The sequence below is a fragment of the Anastrepha obliqua genome, chromosome 3 (genome assembly GCF_027943255.1).
Source record: "Anastrepha obliqua isolate idAnaObli1 chromosome 3, idAnaObli1_1.0, whole genome shotgun sequence".
NCBI lineage: Eukaryota > Metazoa > Arthropoda > Insecta > Diptera > Tephritidae > Anastrepha > Anastrepha obliqua.
The window spans coordinates 4,451,173-4,477,315 of record NC_072894.1 but is presented as its reverse complement, the minus strand read 5'-3'; the positions used below and the strand labels follow the sequence as shown (position 1 = coordinate 4,477,315).

General features: G+C 38.6%; 1 protein-coding gene across 4 annotated transcripts in view; it reads left to right on the top strand.

Moving 5' to 3' along the window:
• Nucleotides 1–23,358, top strand: part of LOC129242988 (paramyosin, long form) — a 33,062-nt gene extending 9,704 nt beyond the window's left edge. The window contains exons 3-11 of one of the 4 annotated variants that reach the window (XM_054879984.1): nucleotides 5,263–5,349; nucleotides 5,422–5,588; nucleotides 8,029–8,900; nucleotides 8,977–9,104; nucleotides 9,185–9,297; nucleotides 21,262–21,781; nucleotides 21,873–21,968; nucleotides 22,026–22,307; nucleotides 22,890–23,358. In XM_054879984.1, the coding sequence (XP_054735959.1) occupies nucleotides 5,263–5,349; nucleotides 5,422–5,588; nucleotides 8,029–8,900; nucleotides 8,977–9,104; nucleotides 9,185–9,297; nucleotides 21,262–21,781; nucleotides 21,873–21,968; nucleotides 22,026–22,307; nucleotides 22,890–23,084 (2,460 nt within the window). In that variant the 3' untranslated portion in view covers nucleotides 23,085–23,358. Of the gene's footprint in view, nucleotides 1–5,262; nucleotides 5,350–5,421; nucleotides 5,589–8,028; nucleotides 8,901–8,976; nucleotides 9,105–9,184; nucleotides 9,298–13,599; nucleotides 13,701–13,765; nucleotides 16,200–21,261; nucleotides 21,782–21,872; nucleotides 21,969–22,025; nucleotides 22,308–22,889 lie in introns of those variants that run through there. The other 3 variants (XM_054879988.1, XM_054879986.1, XM_054879987.1) reach the window with 3 other exon arrangements.
• The last annotated feature ends 2,785 nt before the right edge of the window (nucleotides 23,359–26,143 follow it).

Here is a 26,143-nt window from a genome sequence, read left to right as displayed (position 1 = left end):
GCGCACGCATGTGTGGATGTTGCAGCATTTATAAACTTTTTGGCATTTGGCCAATGCATTTTTACGGTATGGCACACACACACAAAAATTGAATTTAATAAATGCCATATTATTCAAAAAATTTATATTTCAGCACTCAAACTGTTGTTGTTGCTGCGGGTGTCGGTAGCTGCCTTGGATTCTAGTAATGTTTGGCTTATAAGGCTGGCATTCGTATAAATTATTGTAATAAAATTTTACCTGCGTGAAATTCGCTATGAAAAGTGTATGATGTGGAAAGCGCTCCATAAATTATTCGAAAAAATTTCACACAATATTTCAATTACTTCAATAATTTAATGCGCGATTACAAAGTGAGTAGAAGACTTTTATAAAAATTACCAAACAGCGAAAATAGAAATGATATGAACCTCCGATTGCTTCTGTTCAGCTCCTGCTACCATTTGGGCGTTGGGTCTGCTTTTTCTGAAATTGTAAGGGACCGATTCCAATCACACTCTGCAGCGCAAACTCTAGAAGAAGCCATTAGTAAACAAAATATTTTATACAAATATATGTTTCATTTCCTAAAAAGTCGGATCAATAATTGTAGAAGCACATAAAAAGTGAATAAAGCAAATGCCGAATCGCACTTAGGAAGGTCGTTTGAAAAGTTCGTGCAAAAAACAAAACTACTTAATTGTTTGGAGTACACCTTTTTTATCTTTCGACATAGTCTCCCTGGTCTCCTTACACATTTCGTCCAACGTCCACTTCTAGTTTGTGAATCCATTCCGAATAATAAGAAAAATAGCCATTCGTTTTTGCAATCACCTCCTCGTTTGAATAAAATCGTTTTCCCGCCAGCCATTTCTTCAAATTGGGGAACAAATAATAGTCCGAAGGATCCGAGAGAGCTAAGTATGGAGAATAGGGGGGATGTGAAACGAGTTGGAACCCTACTTCCATTAATTTTTCGACCACAACCGCTGATATGTGAACTGGTGGTAAAGGAAAATCACTCGACTTTCCTGATTCACACGAATGCCAAACACAAAGAAATAGACCGATCTGGCTGAAAAGTTGATGATCGTTCTTCCAAGGGCTGCTACTAACTAAACATAGCCGCGCTGTGTGCCAGTAGTGCCATCCCTGTGACTTTGTGCGACTTCGTAAACGATGAAAAAAATTTGTGCGTAGGAACCATTACCAAGAACTTGGGCGAGCTTATCCTCCAATTTGTAGAAATGCGTTGTTGTCCTACAAATAATATTTTAATGTTTATATTCGTATCAGAAAGAGACATCGAACCAATGCATGTGAAGCACAAGTACCGTCGCTTAAGGTGGCCATAAAATAAATAAGAATTCATATTTACAATACCGGCCTTAAGCCATTCTAGCGCCGTCAAGCGCCATCTGACATTTTCATTGGAAAGTTTGACATATTTTAGCATGATATTTAAGCCATATTATACAACATTAATAAAAATTCATATCGGCAAAAAAATGGAATTAAATAGTAAACATTTTCGCACGATCATTTTTCACAATTTTCGACCTGGTTTACAAAAACCATAGTACAGCAATGAACTAAAGTCATTATACGGTGAGTAAGCAGTTTTGTTTAGCACAATAAGTCACATAAAAGATCGCGGTGCACTATGGGCCAATATGTAAAAATACTACGCGAAAAGGCTGGTGCAATAAATTTTCTCTTGGTGGCTATTCGCTCTCAGAATTATTATTCAGAAATTATCGATGCTAAGCGCAAAATAATTGTGCAAAATCATTATAGATCAAACTGAGGGATTTAAACATCCTTTGACATTAATGAGGCGCGCATCAATAAGGTTTTGCATGATCACCTTGTGGTAAAAAATAAGGGCTCGAGTTGGATCCTAAGCATTTAAAAAAACGCTCTGGAAATGCGATTGGACAATTGAGTATAAAAGTGCATTGATTGTTATGGATAATATTTTGGACAACTTAAATTGTTAGTCCAGAAATATAAATAGCAAATACGATGCAGGTTCTGTGTTTGTAGCATTTTAAAAGGAAGACGTTGAATACTAGTGCTCTAGTAGTATTCTTCTTCTGCTCTTTTTGCTGTTTCTTCCCATAATTCTTCTTCGCCAAATAGCGCAAAGTAACGGTGCAAGATGTCAAGCTCGGTTCGCTTCGTTTGATCGAGGCGGTAATTTGATGAGCACTCGCTGAGAGATGACCTAAACATCAAATTTCTCCTTCACAAATTCGAGTGTTGCATCGTCTGTGTGGCGTGTAGTGCCAGTTTGTTGAAATGAAAGCTCGGATACATCGATATTGCCGAGCTCTAGCTACAGAGAGTTTATTAGCGTGAGGTCCTATGGTGCCGCCTTGCCATAACCCGTTTCAAATGGTCAATCTTAGGGGATGCATTTAAACTTGGTTATTGAAACTGTGGATTGTGCTCCAATAACAGCAATTATCCTAAGTGACATACACTTTGAGCAAAAATTGAGACTCATCCGGGATGTCATTTTTTGAAGAAAAAAAAATATTTTTCAAAATATTTTTAATAACTTCGAAATGGCAAACCTTAATGAAAATGTTGGCATCTGAATATCACTGGAAACTTTGACAGTTACAGAACAATTAGAAAACCGATCATTGCTATCTGGTCAGATATTATTTTTACAGCTGAAGGCTTTGAATAAAACGCGGGAGTATGAAATATGCAGCAGAGTCGATGTTACTTTATGCGCGGCACTCTCATTATAAAATTCTTAGCGGTTGTTTGAGAAAAAACTAAGTGAATGCGGGATATGAGTCTAGTTGGCAAAAATAAAATTTAGATGCCGATGCCCTTTTCTGCACAAAACAGTTCAGTTATAGAGTAAATGTGATCTTATTTCCTCCTCATCCTTTTTGCAGCTTCTGTAGCGCCCTCGGAAAAGCACGCCTTGCCTTGCTGCAGTGTTCTGAAAGTTTTTGTTTTCCATTCAATACTGCCTTAAATTACGACAAGCTGCGTTTTGCTCCCAACTTCCACTAACTTGCCGAATACTAAATTACCTTTTCAGCAATTTGCTAGTGGCATGTGGCATAGCAATGCGTTCTTTTCAGGAGTATTATACTTGTATTATAAGCTCATCAGTTATGCAATCACCCACTATGCTGTTGTGCCCTGAAATTGAAGTGACTGTCGTCACAACGCCCTCTGTAGTGATCGATGATAATCAAACACAAATTCTGTCGCCTAACTGCCAGGGAATATCAAATTCGGTTCCGATACGTCATATCCATCCTAGCCTTTGATGATAGCTCACTTTTTACTTACTTAAAAAAATTGCAAACATAACAAATAAAATTTCATATTTAAGGAGTCTAGAGCTCAAAAATTTAGGGTATTTTCGGGATTTTTTTTACAATGAAAAAAATGAAAAACGATATTTAAATTTTTTAGGCTTTTTATTTAACTTCTTTTACAAACAAAAAAGAAAAAAAAAATTTTAATTTTAATAATTTTAAAATTGGCGGCGAAAAAAGTAGTTTTGAGATAATTGAGTTTAAAGTTTTGTCCATTTAAATGCGAGCATTCATGCCGCCACGTAACGAATCCGACTCTACCTGCTGAAACGGCTGTAGTATCCCAAATACTCGGAATATCCTTCCAAAAATTTGACAATATATTCTTAAAAGCCCATCATTTCAAAAAAAAAACAAAATCGATTTTTTGAAAATTCTAGACTACCGGGACCCCTTAATTTAATGACAAGTGCCAAGCAATTGAGTACATCTGACCGCCGCGCTTTGAGCCAATTTACAGGATGACTTTTCACCCTGGGTCTTTTGCACATTCTCTTTTAAAGTAGTATCGGAAAGTCTTCGTGCATTGACACGATGATTCTTTGTTTGCGGTTTTCCTTGTGAGGTTTTTGACGTTTAAGCGCACAATTTTCTTTGGTCATTCGTTCCTTGAGCGCGAGCCCAAACTGCACTTGAATGAAAATACGAAAATGTGAATACGATGAAAGCAGAATGTCAAAACAAAAGACCACTCGATTTCGCTGACCGCGCGTACTTGCCTACCCCGTTGACCATTCTACACTTTTTTCCACTAAGCTCGATACGCATGACCCTCCACCCAGGGTGAACAGTCAACGTACACATTGGCTCTTTATTGTATAAATTGGAAATACTAAATTTTACTGCGCTGGGAAATAATTTCTGTCGAAGATATAGAACCAAAATAATCCATCAGTGCTAACATGTAAAAGAGTTAACATGTTTTAGTAACAAAATGTCGTCGGGGTATTTTTTTAAGAGCATGGAGGAAATAAGGGCCGATGATGCCGATCCAACGCAGGATCTCTCTTGTCAACAAGTGCTACTTTGGACTAAGTAGGCAACTGAGCAGTAAAGACCTCTCTCGACGAACAAAACCAACACTTTACAAGGCTCTCATCATGCCCGTCCCAACGTATGGCGCAGAAGCGTGGGCGATGACAACATCCGATGAAGCGAAGTTTGGAGTGTTCGAGAGAAAGATTCTGCGTAAGATTTTTGGACCTTTGCACGTTGGCAACGGCGAATATCGCAAGCGATGGAACGATGAGCTGTATGTGCTTTACGACGACCTAATAGATACAAACGCTCCGGCTCTGAAAGTATTTGATGCGGTACCAGCTGGTGGTAGCAGAGGAAGAGGAAGGCCTCCTTTGCGTTGGAAAGATCAGATGGAGAAGGACTTGGCTTCACTTGATGAGTCCAACTATCAAGCCATAGTTATCGATATCGATAGTTCTCATGCAGTTATAGAAAACCGATAATACTTCAATTGTGTTCCGGTTACAATTTACCGATTACCAATTGAACCGCTAACTTTCGAATACTCCCAGCAAATGCTTTACAGGAACTTCAATGATGAAACACAAAAAATTTTTTATTCAAAAAAGGGTAATATTGAGTTTAAATTCAACTATTTGATGGTACTACTTTTAAATGATTAAACAATCAAATGGAGAAGCGAGTAAACTGTTACTAGAATATATTTTTTTTTTTTTTGCTACTAAAGATTTAATTTATCAAATGCAATTTTTAGTCGAAATAATACTCGCAAATGTCAGCCAATTAAAGATCAAGAAATATGCAACTTGTCAAGATTTGTAAAAAACTATACACCCATTTGGACTTCTTAATAAGTTTTTGTATTGTGAATTTCTGTTATTTCAAATATCTTTCCTCCATTTCCCCCACACTGTGGCCTAGAACTTTATCTCACGCATTCTCAATTTTGCAGATCGAGCGTGAGAAAGCCGATCTCAGCGTTCAAGTCATTCAGATGTCCGAACGTCTCGAGGAAGCTGAAGGTGGCGCTGAACATCAGGTGAGCAAAAAAAAAAACAAAAATTATATTTATAAATTCTAACTGTTTAATACTTTTCGACAATGAATGCAGTTCGAGGCAAATCGCAAGCGTGATGTCGAATTATTGAAGCTCCGCAAAATGCTTGAGGATGTCCACCTCGAATCCGAAGAAACTGCCATTCTTCTGAAGAAGAAGCACAACGAAATTATCACGGATTTCCAAGAACAAGTCGAAATCCTAACGAAAGCGAAGTCTCGGTAAGTTTGTTGATACGCGAAGTACCAAAGGCAATGCGCTTACGCAAGCTTTGTTTGGAGACATTCGCTAATCGAATCGCCGCTAGTTATTATTCTACGTGGGAAATGAGCTTGACAACCATTTACAGTAATTTTACTAGAAAACTCAAGTACTAACATTTGGGCAACAAGTAACTCAGCATCGACCTCAATGGGTCAGGGTTGCTTGCAAACGACACCTTTAGCAATTACCCTGGCCTGCTTCAACGGCTCGTGGCTGACCCAATGAACTTAACACTGTTAACCTAACTGAAGCGAGGCCAACGCGACCCCGTTTGCATTCTCGAAAATGTGTCGGGCGCAAGTCAGCGAATTTTGTTGAATGTTTATACGAAAACGTTGCATTTTATACGCGGAAAATTTCGCACTACAAGTAAATAAATAATTGAGTGCAATGCGCTTTGCACAGTGGGGAAGCGCCGGCCAATGGTGATGCAAATACACACGCGCACACATGCATGTATTCACTTATTGCCTGCAAATTGCAGTAAAGCGTTGAAATTGGCTATGCGGCTAAACAAAAGCGTGTGAATTATAAAAATGCCGTAGGTAGATTAAAATATGTGGGTATGTCGAAATATTCACACATACGTGCATATGCGTACATATACTTTTAGTATATACTGTAACTCAAATATTATAGATATTCTTATACATGAGTATGTATGCATGCGCCTATGTGCGACTTGTACATACTCGTACTTGTATGTATGTAACAGAAATTGCGAATAGTGTACGTTGAAATCTCATATTTCCAAAATCCAAAAATAAAACATCTGTATCGAAACGTTTTTCAAGGCTACAGACACACACAGGAGTTTTTGTCGAATGAGCGTTATTCTTCAATCGCTCACCGCGTCTGCGCTCTGTCCAGAATATTTGGTAATCTAGCATTTTTGCTTTGAACTTTTCTCGCTTGTTCTATTCTTTTTGCACTTGGCTCCGTTGCTTAAAAAATGCAACTCAGCAATTTCACTTAAAACTTCGGCATTATAGAATCCGCAAATATTTCCACGCCACCTGTGCTGCAGTTTTTAGCATCAAAATATTTGCCTTTGTGATCGCTTCTAAATAGTTGTGTGTGCTTTTGATTGGAGCGGACTTTCACCTGTGGTCTTGCGCATTTCCTTGTATCGAATTTATGGCGCAAACTATGCGTCCTACTCCCACTACCGGCACACTGCCGTCCATCCTATGTTATGCCATGCTATGACATGCCTGTCTCTTTAGCACTTGAAAGATCGCTGCTATCCGCCGAAAGCTTTGGCCGCAAAAGCACCTTCCGTGCCGACCACTAGGCCACTCAATAAAATCTCTGCGCAACTTTTTCTCTTTTTTGATTTTTTTGTTTTTTGTTGTTGCATATTTCATTGTTTTCTCTTCTTTTTTGAACTGTTCATTGCTTACACACAACAAATATATCTGCATAAGTAAAATCGAAATATGTGTGCGATTATTTTTAGAAAATTTTGAATTTTTTCCTACATATTTTTTCATTTTTTCACACGGCTTTCGTCGCCACCTTATTGCCGCACGGCCCACACACTGATGGGCCGGTGGTCGTTGGCGCTTAGCTGTTGGCTGTTGGCTGCTGGTTCCGCTCAGCTTCTTCGCCATGTCGATCCAAATATGTCTCTGATTCAGTTTTTCAGTAATATTCAGTGTATTATTGTTGTTGTCTCTTTTTGACAAATTCACCTTTATGGAAATTCGATACCTGCATGAACAGCTAGGCGGTCGCACAGCGAACGCCGCAAATTTATGAAGTTCACTCCATTTTCAGGGCAAATCGAAATCGCGAAAAAAGGCTACTAACCACTTTGTAACCAGTTTGTTCAGTAATTATATGATGATGGTAAATTATTCATATCGTTGTACACATATTTGTATATAATTAATTAATTATGTTGCATAATTTAAATTTCAATTTATTTAACTCTTTGAGCTGGTGGCGCATGCATATAAATGAATACCTCAAGTCGATCTTTCAGTTTACCCAGATTGACCAAGTCCACACTGAGAAAGCTCTTTCATGCATATTTTCAATGATAGTCCATGCGCTCCATCCCAACAGCCCCAACCCACATTTCTGCTATCAGTCAAAATATGCATAAAATAGCTTTTCCAGTTCCAAATAGTTAACATTAAATGCAATCGGCTATCTGAAAGATTTTGTATCTGTGGTTCGATGCAAAACTAAGCTCAGCTAAACAGATTTTCCCAGCATATCATCACTGCCCATGCAACCGATTTTAGCGCTTCCGCTGCCAAAATGCTACTGCCTAAGTATCCTTTATGCATAAATATTTTATTTTCAATGGCAATGTTTTTCCAATTACTAATTATCACTTTTTATACCCTCACCTTTTTATACCCCCACATCACTTTCATACTCACTCAGGGCTGAGAAGGAGAAATCCAAATTCCAAGCCGAAATTTACGAATATATCTCCCAAATCGAGTCCTACAACAAGGAAAGGATCGTTACCAGCAAGCATGTCGAAAGGCTGGAAGTATCCATCTCCGAGTTAAATGTGAAGATTGAGGAATTGAACCGCACTGTTATCGATATTACATCACATAAGACCCGCCTGTCGCAAGAGAACATTGAATTGATCAAGGACGTCCAAGATCTCAAGTCCCAACTGGACACTGTCTCATATTCCAAGAGCCAAGTCATCTCTCAATTGGAAGATGCTCGCCGCCGATTGGAAGATGAAGACCGTCGTCGTTCTATGTTGGAATCTTCTCTTCATCAAGTTGAAAGCGAATTGGAATCGACTCGCATCCAACTCGAAGAAGAATCAGAAGCACGTATTGACTTGGAACGTCAGTTGGTCAAAGCCAATGCTGATGCTATTTCCTGGCAAAACAAATACCAGACTGAAGCAGCTGCTCGCGCAGAGGAGGTCGAAGAAATCCGTCGTAAGTACCAAGTGCGCATCACCGAGCTCGAGGAACATGTTGAAACACTGATCGTAAAGATCAACAACTTGGAAAAACAAAAGACTCGCTTGGCCAGCGAAGTTGAAGTGCTCATTATCGATTTGGAGAAATCGAACAACACTTGCCGCGAATTGACCAAATCCGTCAACACCTTGGAGAAGCACAACATTGAATTGAAGAGCCGTCTCGATGAAACAATCTTGCTGTACGAGACTAGCCAACGTGATCTGAAGAACAAACATGCCGATTTGCAACGCACCATTCATGAATTGGAGAAGGTCAAGGATGCTAACAGCCAATTCGCACGTGAGAACAAGAAATTAGGAGGTGAGTACAGCAGTCTGTAGTCAAAAAATATTCATAAAACTCAGATATTTATAAACTGTGTCATTGTTTGTCACAGATGATCTCCATGAGGCCAAGGGTACAATCAGTGAATTGACCCGCCGTTTGCATGAGTTGGAATTGGAGCTACGTCGTTTGGAGAATGAGCGCGATGAATTGACCGCTGCTTACAAGGAAGCCGAGGCTGTAAGCATAACAAATTTAACGGTCCTACTTATATGTAAAACTATAAACGATTCGTATTTTTTTTTTTTGTTGTCATGCAGGGTCGCAAGGCTGAGGAACAACGCGCTCAGCGCTTGTCCGCTGACTTCAACCAGTACCGCCACGACGCCGAACGCCGCCTTGCTGAGAAGGACGAAGAAATTGAGGCTATTCGGTAAGTCACGTTTTATATTTTCAAATTAGTTGCTTATTGTGATTTGGAGATTTCATCTGAATGAAAGGGAATATGCAAAATATTATTCACACATATTTTCGCATAAATGATTGAAATTAATGTGTAGTTTTATTGCGTAAAATTTGCCCAAATATATTTAGTGTTTTGATATAAGAAGATTCAATACAAATCAAGTACTTTCAGGTCTGAGACTTAGTATCTTTTTTACGTTGATCGATCTGAATGTATTGCGGATTCCTCTTATTAGTATTAGAATGTTTTACGAAAATTTTCAAAGGCTTCTCGTGCCAATTTTTGCACTGTACTTGAAACAAAATTTTTAAAAAGCGATATGCGAGGATCGGTTTGCGTGCCTGAGCATACACGGTCAGAGCCTCATTTTGTGTAGAGATATTAAATGTTCGATTTGGTTTAACTCATTTGCGGCTAACTTTGCTTGGCCGTTGCTAAGATCTTCTGACTTGCATGGTGAAACAGGGCGCATTTTATGCTTAACTGTGAATTCTCATTACAGTCACACTCCTCTCGCAAAGTCAAAGACCCTACTGGAACACGAAAAGCGCGCTCTTTAAAATTTTGCCAGTGAAGTTGCCACCTCTTATCGCAACTATAGGGTTTTCCAAACAGAGGTGTTATTTTTGATATTCAAAGAAAAATGCTATTTTTTAATACAAATGATCAGATGTTTATTTCGTTATAAAGAGGAAAGAATGCCGTTAATAGTGGAAAACAATATCAGGCAAATGACCACCACGACCACGCTTACGGGACAATATCCTTTTCATAAAATTTTCCATAACCGAATTGCAAAATGGCTGCCCTATGTTCTCGATAGCCTCACGAATTCCATCTTTGAGGTCTTGAATCGACCCTGGGCTGTTGTCGTAGACCTTCTCTTTCATGTGGCCCCCAAAAAAAAAGTCACAAGACTTTAAATCACAAGATCTCGGTGGCCAATTGTGATCACCTCTTCGAGAGATAACACGATCCGGAAACTTTTCGCGTAAAAGATCAATGATTTCGTTGCTTGTGTGGCACGTAGCGCCGTCTTGTTGAAAATAATCGTTGTCCAGATCAATACCATCGTTAATCATCTCTCGATAGCGCAATCCATTCACCAATAGCACCTGTTATTGGAAACCCCTTTATATGCGAACTCTTTCTATGTCCCAATTCTTAGCCATTTACACTGCATTACTCATTTCTGGTACACGTTTGCTTAATATTTGGTTAGTCTGTATCTTGGCACTCAGTTCATAAAAATTTTCAAAATTATAAAACAAGTCATCCCAGCAAAAATGTCAACCATTCAAAATGCTCCGTGTGCAAAAAAATTATATTTTGCGTATAAGTTTAAGTAAAAAGTGCAGCTTTTCTAAGATTTAAAAGATATATAAATTGGACTAGAAATCGTGCTTTCCAAATCAAGCGCGCTCAAATAAATCAAAAATGCGCTTGAAGTTGTTGAAAAAGAATTCGGTCTGGGTCAAAAGTTTTTCCGTCTCAAAAAAAACGTCAGGCGCTTCAGGGTATTTAATTTTGTTTAGAAGGCGTTTTGATCGGATAACTCGCTCTTCTGATATTTGCTCCGAAATAAACTATCTTCTGCGCATAATGTAGGATGTATACCGGAGGTCTTCATGGACAACTCGACGGATAAGACCATCGGAAACATTAAACTACCTCGCAAGGGCCCTCATTGATTTTGAATGGTCCTCGTCAATTAGCGCTTGCACTTGTTGAACAAATTCTGCAGATCGGACAGTGTCAGAGCATTCCTCGTGTTTTTTGTGTTTGCAACAGATTTTGCAGATTCGAGTTCATATAGACTCTTAAACCGGAAGGAAATGTCGTTCTGTCCCTCTCGTAGGCCCTAGAAACTCAAACCACATAATTCCATGATTGGCAGAATATCGAAAGTTTTGCATATTCCGGTATCGCTACTCGACTCTCAGTTAATTTGACAAAATGAGCTTTTGAGCTGACGTAATTGTAATCTTCCCTGTTTACATTTACCTAATCCAACACTTTCAAGCTCCCTTGTCATAATTCTTATCTAGTCGCATTGTCCAACTATTATAGCTAGAATAATCAGTTCAAGACGAGTATAGTAAATACTATAGGGTAAAGTACCGCTAAAATCAACACCCCCATGCACTTCGGAAGCCGCTAGAAGTAAAAACATCGCTTAAGCTTTGTAATTGCATAGAAAGTAATTTGTTAGTATGCAGTTTGTTAAAAAGTATTGAAAGCGACACCTACTGAGCAACAGAGGAATCAAAGTTTATAAAACAAATTTTTTTTTGTCATATCCGTGAAATGTTTCTACAATTTAAAGAGCCGAGCTAAGGCGCATTCGTTAAAGGTGGTGACGCTAGACCAACAACAACGATTTGTGGGTAGAACTGTCAGGTCAAGAGCAAGTAAAGAAGAAATAGAAAAGCCGGAACAATGTAGCATAGCTGACAAGAAGTTGAAGCTAGCAGCTAACGACGATAGTGCCAATCATATCATTTTATGCCGGCATGCAGATGTGCACGACGAAAGAAAAAAATTAGCTAGTCTGACGAAACCACCTTCAATAAAGAGTGATCAATAGAAGTTTCCGATTTTAAATTGAAATAAGACAAAGAAAATTCAAATTAACTTAGCTCTTTTTATTATTTTTGTGTAGAACCTTTCAAATGTTGTCGGCTACTGCGTAGTAATTCGGTCATTCGTAAACACCAATTTCAAATGACTCGCTGGAAGGTACATACCTCGTGAATATGAAGTAATGTTGGCTTACCAAAGCCTCAATCGAAGCTAGTTTAACCACCAAGCATTTAAACTTTGCATACACCCAAAAATAAAAGTCCAAAGCTGTGATATCACACGATCTTCGTGGCCAATCCACTGGTCCGTGGCGAGAGATCAATTGCTCACCGATCCGACGACGCAGCAAATCCATTTTTTCACGAGCTATATGGCAAGTAGCGCCGTTTTATTGGAGCCAAATGTTGTGGACATTTCAGATCACAGGCTTCAACTTCCGGCATCAGAAAGTTGTTTATCATGGCGCCAAAGCGTTCCCCATTCACTATTACATTTGCGCCAGCAACATCTTTGAAGAAATATGATCCGATGTTTCTTCCAACCCATAGGCCACACCAAACGATTATTTTCAATGTAATGGTTGTTCCTGAATGGCTTCGGGTTGCTCTTCAGCCCAAATACCGCAAACTTTCTTGTTGACGTAGTCATTAAGCCAAAAATGGACCTCATCGCTGTACACCATAAGTTCGCCTGAGCGCGCGATGCCCACTTTTCATAGAACGTCGATTTTCGAAATACAATTCTACGATTTGTAACTTTTTGTTCTTGAGGCGTAAGTCTTTCCATGATGAAATGTCAATGAATACTAAAAAGAATATGGATTTAATTTGACGATAGTCACGCGTGATCTGTCAAAAAACTCCATTGAAGAAAGTAACTCCAATCCAATCATCCTTTAGATTCGCGTTGAACCGAACGTTATGCTTATTTTATTTATCTCTCCTAACGAGAGACACCTCTCTTATGCGGACACCTCTCATAAGTGGATACTTCTTTCAGTCCCTTAGGTGTCCGCTTAGAAAGAGTGCACTGTATGTCTAAATCTGCCACAGCTTTATGGACATTTATGTGCTCTGAAAACATCGGCTGACGCAAGTGCTGGTTTTGGCATTCTAGAAAGCGAATTAAGATACAACTGCTTTGCTGGCTAGTTAATGACTCCCATCGAGATTCAAGTATTACAGCCTTATAAGAATGCAACATTGGTATGTCCATCATGTGTTGAAAAATGAAATTATATAAAAATAATCTTACAGCCAATAAATGTGTACCCATCTAAAACCAATAGAAACCCCGGAAAACTCATAGCTTCCGCTTGACCAAGCGTGAGCGTGACGTGAGAGGTCATTGATTCATGAAAACAGAGGAAAATGAATTGACAATTCCTCTATATAACAATTCGGCTATGGGCTTATTTCTTGGCACAGGAACTGGCAAGACTATCAATGCTAAAAAGTTTGCTTCCTATGCAGTTACTGTAAGATATGTGTGCATATGCATGGATGTATGTCTGCCACAACGGTGAACTTGTCAATAACAACAAAGTGAATAAAAAAGAGACCCCTTCGTATTTAATCGATTCGATTTGATCGATCAATAGTAAAAAGCAACACTGTGTATTAACTGACCCATTTTGCATCAGTACGATTTGCAGAATTGGGGACACAGCATCGAATAGAGAATTTAGAAGCGTGCGTGGATAATTTTAATCGAAGAAAAAATTCAATATTGCTAATATTAATATTTTGAATTCCTCAAAAGTCGCTTTCGAAAAGTGCTGGCGTTAAGTAAGTGCAGCTATAAAGAATAATGAAGTGCATTGAAATGCTGATAATTATTATGAAAATTTTAGTGCTACCTCTGCCGACCTCCTTCATTACACAACCAATTTAAGAAAGCTCTTAACCAGCTCTGCAAGCAGAATAACGGTTGACGAAACAAAGGATTCCCGTAACAGCTTACTGAGCCAATACAACTGCATAAATTTAGCTGGAAGGTACACAGAGAACTCTGATCCGCCTCGGTGGTTGAGTGGCTTGGTGCAGAACACGGAAGTTCTCCACCACCGTGGCAAAAAAATTTCAAGCGCAAATCACGAGACTTCACAAGTGTCTTCATGGATTGCGTAAAAGTGTTCGCATTATGACAACTCAATGCCGAGACGGATAGAGCCATCCAATTCATTTGAGCTATTACTATTGCCTTTCTGCTGAAGCAGAGGCAACGTAAAGCAAAAGAAAAAAATTTGTCTGAACTGAAGCACAACTACTTAAATTCATTAAATCTTTTTATAGATATCGCCAAATACTCGACAATTTCTGTGGCCAGCGAAAACAAGCCCTGCAACAAGCAAAAAGCTGTGCCGCCAACTGCAAAGTAGCATAACTAAGCGAAACTCGAAAATCGCGTATGTGAATGACGCCAAAAAGCACGGAAGCAACAAACAACAGCAGAAGACAACGAAATAGCGCAAGCAAAAATCGACAACAGTCAGACACATCGAAACGTTCTACTTGCCTTTGCTGCGCTTTTGTGCTAGTGATGACTGCGAATTGCTTGTGCCTCTGAAATAATTTAAACTAATTGCATCTCAAGTACAGGACGACTGTATTATCTCGTTGTACTCACTCGCTCACACCCAAAAAAACTCGAGACATTACTGTAAAACACGCACTGTCAAAAGTATCACTAATCACACAGACCACTGCTACCCGACAAAACAAAGCACTTGAAAAAGTTGCGTCTCATTTGTCCATCAGCGTTTGCAAACCCTTCCTTTTCGCTACAAATCGACAATCTATTGTATTGCTTCCCTTGCTACAAACATTTGTATCCCACTTGCCCCACCACCATCTCTTTTCGACAAACTTAGCCGTTGATCTCTGCCAAAATCATGGCGCTCACGTACAGACTGCGCCCCTCGCGCACTCGCCATTTAGCGCATACCTATGAGGACAACTATGGCTACACAATGAACTACTATCAGCCCATGCTCGACTACTTGGATGCGAAAACAAAGCAACTGAATGTAAATCCACCGCACTTGCCTTGGTCAAGTGAACGCGGTCTGCGACAGTTTCGCCCCTCGAATCCCGTGCGTCGCTACGACGCAGATGAAGTGTTGCGCCTGTCGCGTGCTTGTGCCCATCGTGCAGATGAAATTTTACTTGACTTTCGCGTTAGGAAGCGAACGCCATTCAGTGTGATAAAACTCGCCGACGCAGCGCGTGTTCACAAGCATATTGAACCGGATTCGGTAGTAGAACGCTCACGTGAACGTCGTCGTCGCCGTCAGCAGGATTTAGAGGATCTAATACGTCAAGACACTATACGATTACTACATCGCATACACAGAATGGAGTTAGACAATGATTGTGTCCGCATGACGGACGAATTCAAGCGTTCGATTCGCGGCAAATCCGCCACTGCCATTGCTCAAGCATTGATCTCGGAATCGGAACGCAACATCAAGAGCGCCAAGAGGGAAGAAGAGGACTTTCTCTCACAGGCCCTAATACGTTCAAGTCGGGCTGCAAGCCGTGCACGCTCCGGTTCGCCGGAGGGTCGCATCTCTTCGCATGCCTATCATATTGAACTGATGGATGAGCGTCTCGTCGATAAGCTCGACCACCGCGTCTCCTCGTCGTTGTACAATGTGAAGCGTCAGTTGTCGACGCTCAATCAAAAGACGGTGGAATTCTACGCTGATTCCAGGTGTGGCATAAATGATAAGTGTTGGATATGTCGTAAGGTGATGCGTACGCATCCCAAACTGAAGGACTATAGTTATATATATTGGCAGTAAGAGGTATGCCGACGCATGTCGGACGAGGTGGAGATAAAACAAAAACAAATGATTAGACATTTGCAGAGATGGAAAACAATTTAGGCTGTCTCAACCATTAGGGAAAGAGTTTTGTGCGAGCTGGGCTGCATTTTGGCTGAGATCAACTTAACTCATAGAGTGTGATTCAAAGTGGGTTATGGCGAAGGGTAGTGTTTGATAGCTTCGGTTAGTGGTTAGACTTTTTTCAGTTTTTTTGTTTCAGTGAAAGTCGTAGAACTCTTAGTAAAAAAATTTTAAAAACTCATTTTTCATAAAACTGAAATTTCGAAATAACTTAGAGATGCATAAAACAAAATTTTCCTATCCCATTTGCACGCGCGGATCCCCCAATCCCTATACGATATGCGCATACCTCCAAGTTATTTAACATTCAAATGCATGAAATACCTTTTAGGACGCAACCGAACACCAACCACACACACACACACGCTTACAAACAAAAAATACATACAAACATATTTACAAAAAATATTTCTTGCTGTTTTCAATTAAAGTGATTAAATTTTCAATTCAATGCAGTTGTGTCTTTATTTTCGCAATATTTTCCTTAGCTCTTTTAATTTTTTCGTCTGCTTAACACTTTTATTCACCTCAGCATTAGCAAAAAAACCTCATTGCTGTTCTGAGAAAGAAATATTATTTACGTATTTTTGCTTGATTTCTTTCGTTGCAAGAAATGTTTGCTGAATCTGCGTTCGCATTATTTTTGGCATCAACTTGGCAAAAATGCGAAACAAAAACCAAAAAACAAACAGCCAAAGAATAAATGCATGCGAATGATTTTTACAAGCATTTCTGCTGTTCATAAAAGCTAAAATTTCTGTAGAAACATCTGATTTATTTGTTATATGCGGAAATGGATGTGTAAGTAGTAAAGCGGCAGGGAAGGGGGTCAGGGATTTTGCAAGCCAATTGCGAAGTAAATATGCGGAATGAATGCGTGGCAATCGCTCATTGTTGTACTTGAGGGAACTGGGCTAGTACAAAAGTTTGTACATATGGACACATACTTACATATACATATGCATATGATTAATGAGAATCGGTTTGAATTTGAAATGCCATAAATTTTGGGGAAAAGTTGCACGTATGTAGGGAAGTAGTTGTATGTATAACGAGAGGGGTATTTAACAAAAAAAATCTTGCTTATATGCTGGGTAAACAAATTTAAAGTATATTTAGAAACAAAATACCCCAAGTACTTTATAGAGATTTCAAAATTTTCAACAGATTTATAGACCTTTCACATGCATCTAAGCATCTAAGTGTTTCACTATTCCGGTGACCTTAGTACAAATAAGTGGAAAGTCAAACAACTAAACTTTAAATATTAAGCAGATTAATTGAAAAAAAAATAAACACAAATATCGATAGCACGCGATGGATCAAGGAGGCTCAGTAGACATATTAGAATGAAATTTGTTTATTGAACTACTGCAGGCGTCCGCCGTAGCTGAGATTATATATTCATTCAGCAGTACTCAGCTTCGAAATCCACTGAAATCACCAAACATAAAACGCCAAATAATACAAAAATGTATTTTCTAATAACAGCCGCCGCTCGGTAGTCCATGGCAGTCCATCAGCCAAAATTTCGCCATCGAAAATTGTATCATAAAAACTAACTGTCGTTCAGAGACAGCGTAAAACTATAAATGAGTGTCTTCGTAGGAGAACATCGGGACACAGATTTGAAATTCGATAGAAATTTGCGAAAGAAATTTTGTTACTGTTTTTTATTAACGATTCTTATTCATTTAAGAAGCGTCATTTATACCATTTCACCTAATAAAAGAATACTAATAAGCAATTTTCATTTGATAATTTAACCTGTTTCATGAAGCATTTTACAATATAATCGCCACTCGCTCTCCATAAGCTCTGCTGCCGTTGTGCGTTTTAAATGTCTTCGACAAGAATTCAGCCGAATTTTAAGTTGGATGCCAAGTAGCCATCATTGACTTGATTTTTTTGTCGCTCTTTGTGAGCTATGGCAAATTGCTTCATTACTTCACTCACAGTTGGTGTGCCAAGATCGCAATGAACGTCGCTATTCCTTATGAAGTATGGCGCATTTACTATGCTTCGCAGGATTGAGTTTTGCAGACGTTGGATATCACCTCTATCAAAGAATGAGGTGCAAATAATGTATGAACCTCATTGAAAATACTGCATACCTCAATTTAAGAATACTTAAACGCATTTTTGAGAGCAGCAACCGATGGTATGCGCTGAAAAGATAAAAATTATGTCATTTCGGAATGACTTTGCTTAGCTAAAAAATTGCGTATATTTGTGGCAATTTAGTTAAAATGTAAACAATTTCAAGCAGCTTAATTATAGTTAAAGTTACGCAGAATTTCAAAATTTAGAGAACGCAGTACCCTCCTAAACTAGATTAGGTTAGGTTAGCCAGGTTGCTCGTCTAAGACAAAACTCTCGGTAGCCCTAAGGCCTTTTATGATACCTGCATTTGATTTCCATCACCTAACTAAGTTGCTTAAACCACTTAGATCTTTTTACGAAGGTAACTAGTCCATCCAGTGAGACACTTTGCAAATCTGCCAGGCCTTCAAAGAAATACTCGCCAAGATATTTGGCACAGCTTCTTTGAAGTGCAGGCCATTTACAAACTCGTAAACTAAGAAGTCTTGAAACACACAACGTTCCATTAAAATTTATTTTGGCTTCAATCTACTTTCTATGAAGCTGGCAGTAGTATACCTTACATAATTGGGTTCTAAAATGTCTTATTTTGTGATAAAAACAATAATTCAATATTTAGGTAAATATGCAGTAAATATAGTAAAAATAATAAAATAATCTGCCAAACTTAAAAACTTAGCACAAATTTAGTAGAATTCGACTAGAAATTGTTTAGCCAAATTGAAAAACAAAATATTCTCAACAAAATTTCAATACAAAATTGCATGTACTGCCAAATTACTCGTGCGACCTTCACTAGCGTATTTTTAATAACTTTTTTTTCAGCTGTACGGGCAACTTTTTTTTAAATTTGCGGACTATTCACTTTGCTGTCCTTCAAAAAAACAATTTCTTAAACGAAACATAAAAATTAATTCTTAAATGTTTGTTTTTGAGGAAAGTGATGCCTCATGACAGCAACGGCCACAAGCAGGCACATACAGGTATAGTGCACGCTATAAGTAAACGCACTCAGCGCACACAAAAATTTGTCTATAGAGAAAAAGTGCAAAAAATCATTTCAATGCAAAAAAGTATTTCTATGCAAAATATCATTTCTATACAAAAACTCATTTCTATGCTAATGGCAAAGGGAACTTCCACTAATCGCTCACTAAACGAAATAATGAAGTCTGCTGCCAAACAAAATGCTCGCGCGGATTAAATAAAATTTAAAAAAATCACCATCATAAAATGAAAAATTGCGGAACGGAATGCTTGCTCTGCGCTACACTTACATGTATGTATAAATGTACATATGTATGTTTGCACACAATTTCAGAAGGCTTTATGGCATCTGGTAATCTTTTGTTTTTTGAAATGACGGCGCACAGACTCTTCATTGCTGCGCACTCACGCGTTATTTTTTAACACGAGCGAACTGCTTAGAGTTTACATCAGAGACACATTTTTTCTTAAAATCCTTTTGCTACTTGATTTTATTGCACTGCAGCTTTGAAAAACTGATTTGAGGCTTAACTCAACTCGCAAATGTGTAGTTCACGCATTAAGATTTCTAGCTTATTTCCTCTCCATTTTATGGAAGCAAATAAAAAATATTTTAAAAATTAAAAAAAAATGCTTTGTACCAGTGAAGAAGCAATATATGCTTTCAATTCGAATACACTTTTGTTAGGTTGAAATGTTTGCCCTTAGAGAGGGCGCACTTGAACGAAAATCAAAAATTGGTCTTTGTGTTAGACTTTTGTCAGCTCTGCCTAGAAAAATTTGTAATACATTTAGAATTTTTCAAAGCGGGTATTTTTATAAAAATATTATATGAGCAGGCAGTCGAAGTATGCTAAATGTCATGGTACTATGGATGGCCTATTAAACAGCATTTCCTTCTACACGATGATAAAAAAAATCCCCCAGATAAGCCTCGCATGCATAATTTCGTTAAAAATAATCAGACTGATGCCAAAACTCTTCATTTTGCTACACAGTATCCGCAAAATATTCTATGTCAAAGGTCTTAAAAAAACAAATGTAGGTGCATAGCAGTAAGACCGTTTATTCATCCCACAACTAGCTGATGTTTGAAATGAAAAAGTCTAATTTTAATTTATTAATCAAATGACTCAAAGGACTCTTGCATTGTATTCACTTTATGCCACTGTCCATTTAAGGCACACAGTATTGTTACTGTAATGCGAGCAATCACTAATACCCCACATAAAATCCCAATTCAGCAAACAAACTAGTCATCATGGGCGGACACCAATGGCGACCCAAATATTTACATACCCTGGCGCAATCACCTGTGTAACGTTGCCAAATCTGCCGACATCACTCATTCCTACACGCTGAGTCACAGCCACCCGATAATATCAATTCAACATCAAACCCTAAATAAAGAAACATTACAGCAGAATTACATAATTTTTTATTTTTTTACGAACATTCGTAACAACAGCAATCGCATTAGCACATCAACGTAGCTAATTTTAGACGGATGATGCATTCGAGCAATCGCTTGCATTGGCATTCATGTATAAGCCTATCAACGTGTGGAATTCGAATAATTGTGACAAGTTCGAGTCTGCATGGGAAACCTTTCTGTTCGCAAATGAGTTAGAATGTGAACCTTGGACGCGGCACCTTTAATTCGATGTGTATTGGCGATAAAGACCACTGCCTCTTACTAGTAAGAAAATATCACGAAATCCCAGGGCTGCTGCAGTTACGTATGAAATGTGAATGGCACATTGCTTGAGGACTCCATTTCAATTGCTCTGTCATGGAAAATCTATACAAATCTCGGAAATCGTATTTTTATTAGTTTCCAATGCACTTTGTATGCATCTACTGGCTACTGCCCTAAAGTGTGACTACGCCTTTAGAAAGCTGTGGGTGCCACACCTCTGTCTTTGAGAAACTGTTCCCATTCACCCATTGCTTTGAGTAGTGCGCAGGATTTTGTGCGAGTATATAAAGGAAGTAGCCAAATTCTTCTCAAATCGCTTGAAATTATAGTCGTTACCAAATATCTAGCTGTTTCGCAAATGCCGCCGAAAATCGCTGCACTCACATATAAGGCGCGCAGGTGGTCTCGAAAAATTAATATAGCACAAATCAATAGAGCGGACCCCAATTTCCTTATACTACACAAAAAAAAATTAAAGAAATGGGGTAATTTTTTACGAGCAAGAAATCTGCAAATCACTATTTGCATTAAATAATTGATTTATTTTTGATAATCTGACCTGCCGCAACATTTTTACTTACATTCCATTTATTCTATTTCTTCCTTCATTCCCTCTCCCTCTCTCTCTCGCTCTATCTCGCACCTGTAGCAAACAAACTGCCATCGAAATCGAGCAATTGAATGCTCGCGTCATTGAAGCCGAGACTCGCTTGAAGACCGAAGTCCAACGCATCAAGAAGAAGTTGCAGGTGCAAATCACCGAACTGGAAATGTCCTTGGATGTGGCCAACAAGACCAACATTGACTTGCAGAAGGTTATCAAGAAGCAGTCATTGCAATTGACCGAATTGCAAGCCCACTACGAGGATGTTCAACGCCAGTTGCAGGTTACTTTAGATTCGTACAATGTGGCTCAGCGCCGCTTGACTGCACTTAACGGTGAACTGGAAGAAGTCCGCTCGAATTTGGACAGCGCTTTACGTGCTAAGCGCACTGTTGAATTGCAGTACGAGGAGGCGCAGACCCGCATCAATGAACTGAGCATCGTCAACGTCAACTTGGTGTCGTTGAAGTCGAAGTTGGAGCAAGAATTGTCGGTTGTTGCCGCAGATTACGAGGAAGTCACCAAAGAATTGAGAATCAGTGACGAACGTTACCAGAAGGTTCAGGTAAGGCAACACAAATACTATTTTCCATTCGAATACAACTCAAGGCAAATGAACTAAAATCCACACACACACACGCATATCTACATTTTAGGTTGAATTGAAGCACTCCATTGAATTGGTGCATGAGGAACAAGAGCGCGTCGTCAAATTGGAAACCATCAAGAAGTCTCTGGAAGTCGAAGTCAAGGTAAATCAAATGTAAATTCACGCTCAACAGCACTAAAATCTTTGCCATCTTGCCCAGAACTTGGCCATTCGTCTGGAAGAGGTTGAGCTGAACGCTGTCGCTGGCAGCAAGCGCATCATCAGCAAGTTGGAGGCACGCGTACGCGACTTGGAACTGGAGTTGGAGGAAGAGAAGAGGAGACACGCCGAGACCATCAAGATCTTGAGAAAGAAGGAACGCACCGTCAAGGAAGTCATGGTACAATGCGAGGAGGACCAGAAGAACATTATCTTGTTGCAGGAAGCTTTGGACAAGTCTACCGCCAAGGTTAACTTGTTCAAACGTCAATTGGCCGAACAGGTAACATGCTCCTATACAGTTGAAATTAAATAAAGAATATGCGAAATAGGGGATTGTTGGAATGGAATTATGAAGAGCTGGGGAGTTATGAAAGAAAAGCTTAATAAAATAAACGTTTATGCTTGCATTTGTCTGAATTTGCTTTATTATGCACTGTAGTTACTTTGGAGGCGCGACAGGCTTTCAAGTTGAATAGGAAACTGTTCTAGAGGAAAGAATATGAAGAGTATTAGGAAGAAGGATTTCAAAAAATTTTCCATTGCGCCATAACTCCGTGAAATTATTGATCGGTAGACATATGTACAAGCATATATCTGCAATTCTTATTAGAGCGTTTGGTAAAATGTTTGATAATGCCAGCTAAAATCATTGGCAAGAACTCCTAATGCCCGCAGGCCTGCACTATTTTAGTAGAATGCTGCTTCAAACTTTTTCCTATCACTGTTTCTGCTTTTCTATTTTTCAATTTTTCTAATAATGGGGTTAAGTAATTTCCATTTCCAAAACTTCCTTTCTGCATAAGACTTCTAGGAGATCGTTATTAAGTCGTACCTAATTTTTTTATTTGTCTCGTCACCTCAGGAGGGTATGTCCCAACAGTCCGTGACCCGCGTCCGCCGTTTCCAGCGTGAACTTGAAGCTGCCGAAGATCGTGCCGAATGCGCCGAGTCCAACTTGAACATAATCCGCGCCAAGCATCGCACATTCGTCACCACCTCCACTGTTCCCGGCTCCCAGGTCTACATTCAGGAGACAACAAGAACGATCACCGAATAAATTATTTAAAGCAATTAAAAACAACTGAACATTTTTATTATAATTTAAAGTTTATGAAGCAACGGAGAACAACACAACAACAACCGCAAAGAAAGTTATTAAAACAAGACCAACAACAACAGAGACAAAATCGACAACATCGACAACTACTTCGGTTTTCAAGCAGCGAGTGAGCAACTTTCTAATTGAAAAAGTTCCAGAAGCGTTCACATCGCAGCAGTTCATGTATTTTCAAATTAAACAAATGAACAACAAATAAACTATATAAACTATACTATGTCCTATTTAATTTACAATTAATTTTTGTTACCAGTCAACTTTTTTGTTAAAAGAAAATTAAAAATTAAAAACAAAAAAATAATTAAAAATATATAGTATATAATTGAGATTTTTCTAAAATAAATATAAGCTATCCCATTAATACGAGAGAGAGCGCACAACAAACAAAGCAAAGTCGCAAACTGCGAGAGTTTTTTTCTACAATTCTACATAAAAAACTGCTTATTAGTTGTTGCTTCGACGATCTTACGATATTTATAGGTAAACGAGATTTTTATGAAACACAACCCGAAAACTAAATCCAACTAACGAATATTGCGTTTATTTTCTCAAAACGAGATACATACATACAAATATTGTAAAATGGATTGAAAAATAAAACACGAACGAAGTTTAAGAAACCAAAAACACAAAAAAAAATTGTAGTCGAAAATTTCGTTGAACACTGTTTACGGATTTTATGTAGATACAGACATACACATATGTATGTGTATATGTTTACGTAGCAGGAACTAAACTTACAAATTGGCTAACGAGCTCCACAGTACTTCATCCGCTTATAGCTTGAGGTTTGCGAAACCCTCCGTAATCACCCTATATGTAGGTGCTTTCATCTCGTTATTGATGTACCCATGAATTTGCATAGGAGCTTCCCTTGCATACATACATAAGCGCACACATACACACATGCACAAGAACACCGAAAACCAGCACATAAAGGCACTAATGAACCATTTCGTTTGATAATAAATCAGTTTTATTATCGATAAAAAGTTAAGTTCATTGGATAATTTCATAATTAGCGCAGAGCGACCAGAAACGCCACCTTTTCATGATTTTATATTATTTACTTACTAATAATGAATGATATTGTATTTATATTGAAATGCTTTAGTAATACAGTACATTACAAACTTATTACATCTATGAACCATTAATTATATAATTAAATCAAATGAAAAAATAAATGCATAAATTAAATTAATAAACTAAAACAATTTTTATATTCGCCACAGCAATTTCATGCTCATCGAGAACTTAGAAGCTTTGCAGATATGTTCGCTTTATCTAATAGCAACCAAGCCATTTTCATTAATCACTTTGCATTCTGAAAACCTATACAAGGGTCAGTTTTCCCTTGCTTGAGTCTGCAAGATTATGCCAAACACTAAACTAGTTACCAAACCCATTACAGCGGGTACCGAAAAGCGTGCCCGCCATAATTTAAACTGCAATTAGGGGTGCCATACATTTGCCATAACCGTACCCTTAGCAATCAGCTGGTCTGATCAAGCTTTACAGTGATGCCTAGTAAACGATTATAGGCGCCGCACCATAACACCATAACCATAACCGTAGCAGCATGTATCTATTAAACTTTGGTTCTTCTCCGTAATCGTAAGCAGCTGTGAAATACTTTATATTTGTTTTGATATTTACGATACAAATTTGAATATTAGAAATGATAGACGAATGATTAATTGAGGTAGTGGAAAATGATCCCTGTTTTTATGACAAAATGCAAATGTTGTCATTAATTCTACTCCAGTATCATCTGTTTATGGTTTCGGCATGACTAACCGACAACCGCCGTATTGTGCGGTTATGGTTATGGTTATGGTTACGACTATGGCTACGGCACCACTAATTGCAGCTTTAGAAACTATTTGGCCAATTCGATTCTAACAAAATGGGTTATATCAGCTTTTCATATTTATAATACGCAATATATTCAATACATAAAATGTGTAGTCACCATCATTAGCTGCTTCGCTTCGAGTCGTATTTGTCCTAATATCTGCGCAAGCCAAGCTGTGAATCGGCTGCATTCATAACTGTTCCACCGTCCATATTTGTTTTCCTTCCGGGCATGGGTCCTTTCGCAAGTATTTGTGGTGAATGGGAAAGCTGCGCCTACCAAACTGCATATATGGAGATACTGAGTATGATGATGCGCACCTTCTTTAAACGCGAGAGGTGGAACATAGAGAGAACAACGAGCTATTAATGTATTTCCACCTGAAGAAATAACCGAGCAAACGATGATAGACGAAGAAAAATGGAACGCCGTCGCAAATTTCGTGGAGGATATTATCCAAAAAAGAAGCGTGAAATGGAAACTTATGCTGACGAGCATTGAGCATAGGTTTCTCAAAACAGGTTTCGCTACCTCGAAGCAATACAGAAGCAGTCCTGGGGGGGAGGGAAAAATCCAAGAGAAGAAGAGGGATATTTTTAGTGGAATCACCACATACGTAATAGCGACGGTTACTATTGGTGCGAAGGCATTTTTAACTCAAACTCACCGACAAAAAACAACAAAGAGAAACGTCCATATTTGTGTTCCTTTAAATTTTTGCTTAACTATTGCCCAAACATTTTTTACAGTGTTTGCATTAGGCAACTGTTAACGCCAATCCAACATTTCAAACCCATTTTGATGTTTTCACTCTACTCATCTACCGAATCGTTGGCTTTTTGTAGAATCCATAAAATTCAAGGTTGGCTAATTCTTAGAAACATCTTTCTAGCTGACGGTGGTTATGCTTTTTCGTAAATTTTAATCTCCAAAACTACATCCATATTGACGATAAACATAAATAAACGACCAAATCCTTTTTCGTAGAAGCAGCGCCAAGCTTGAACCTTAACTGAATGCTTAACAATTCGTTGAAGATGTGGATTATCAGCAGTACACCAGCACTCACATATGGAACTGTTCGCTCAAAAGGAAAACTCACCCATGAATATTACGTTTGCCCAATTCCGTTCAGAATTTG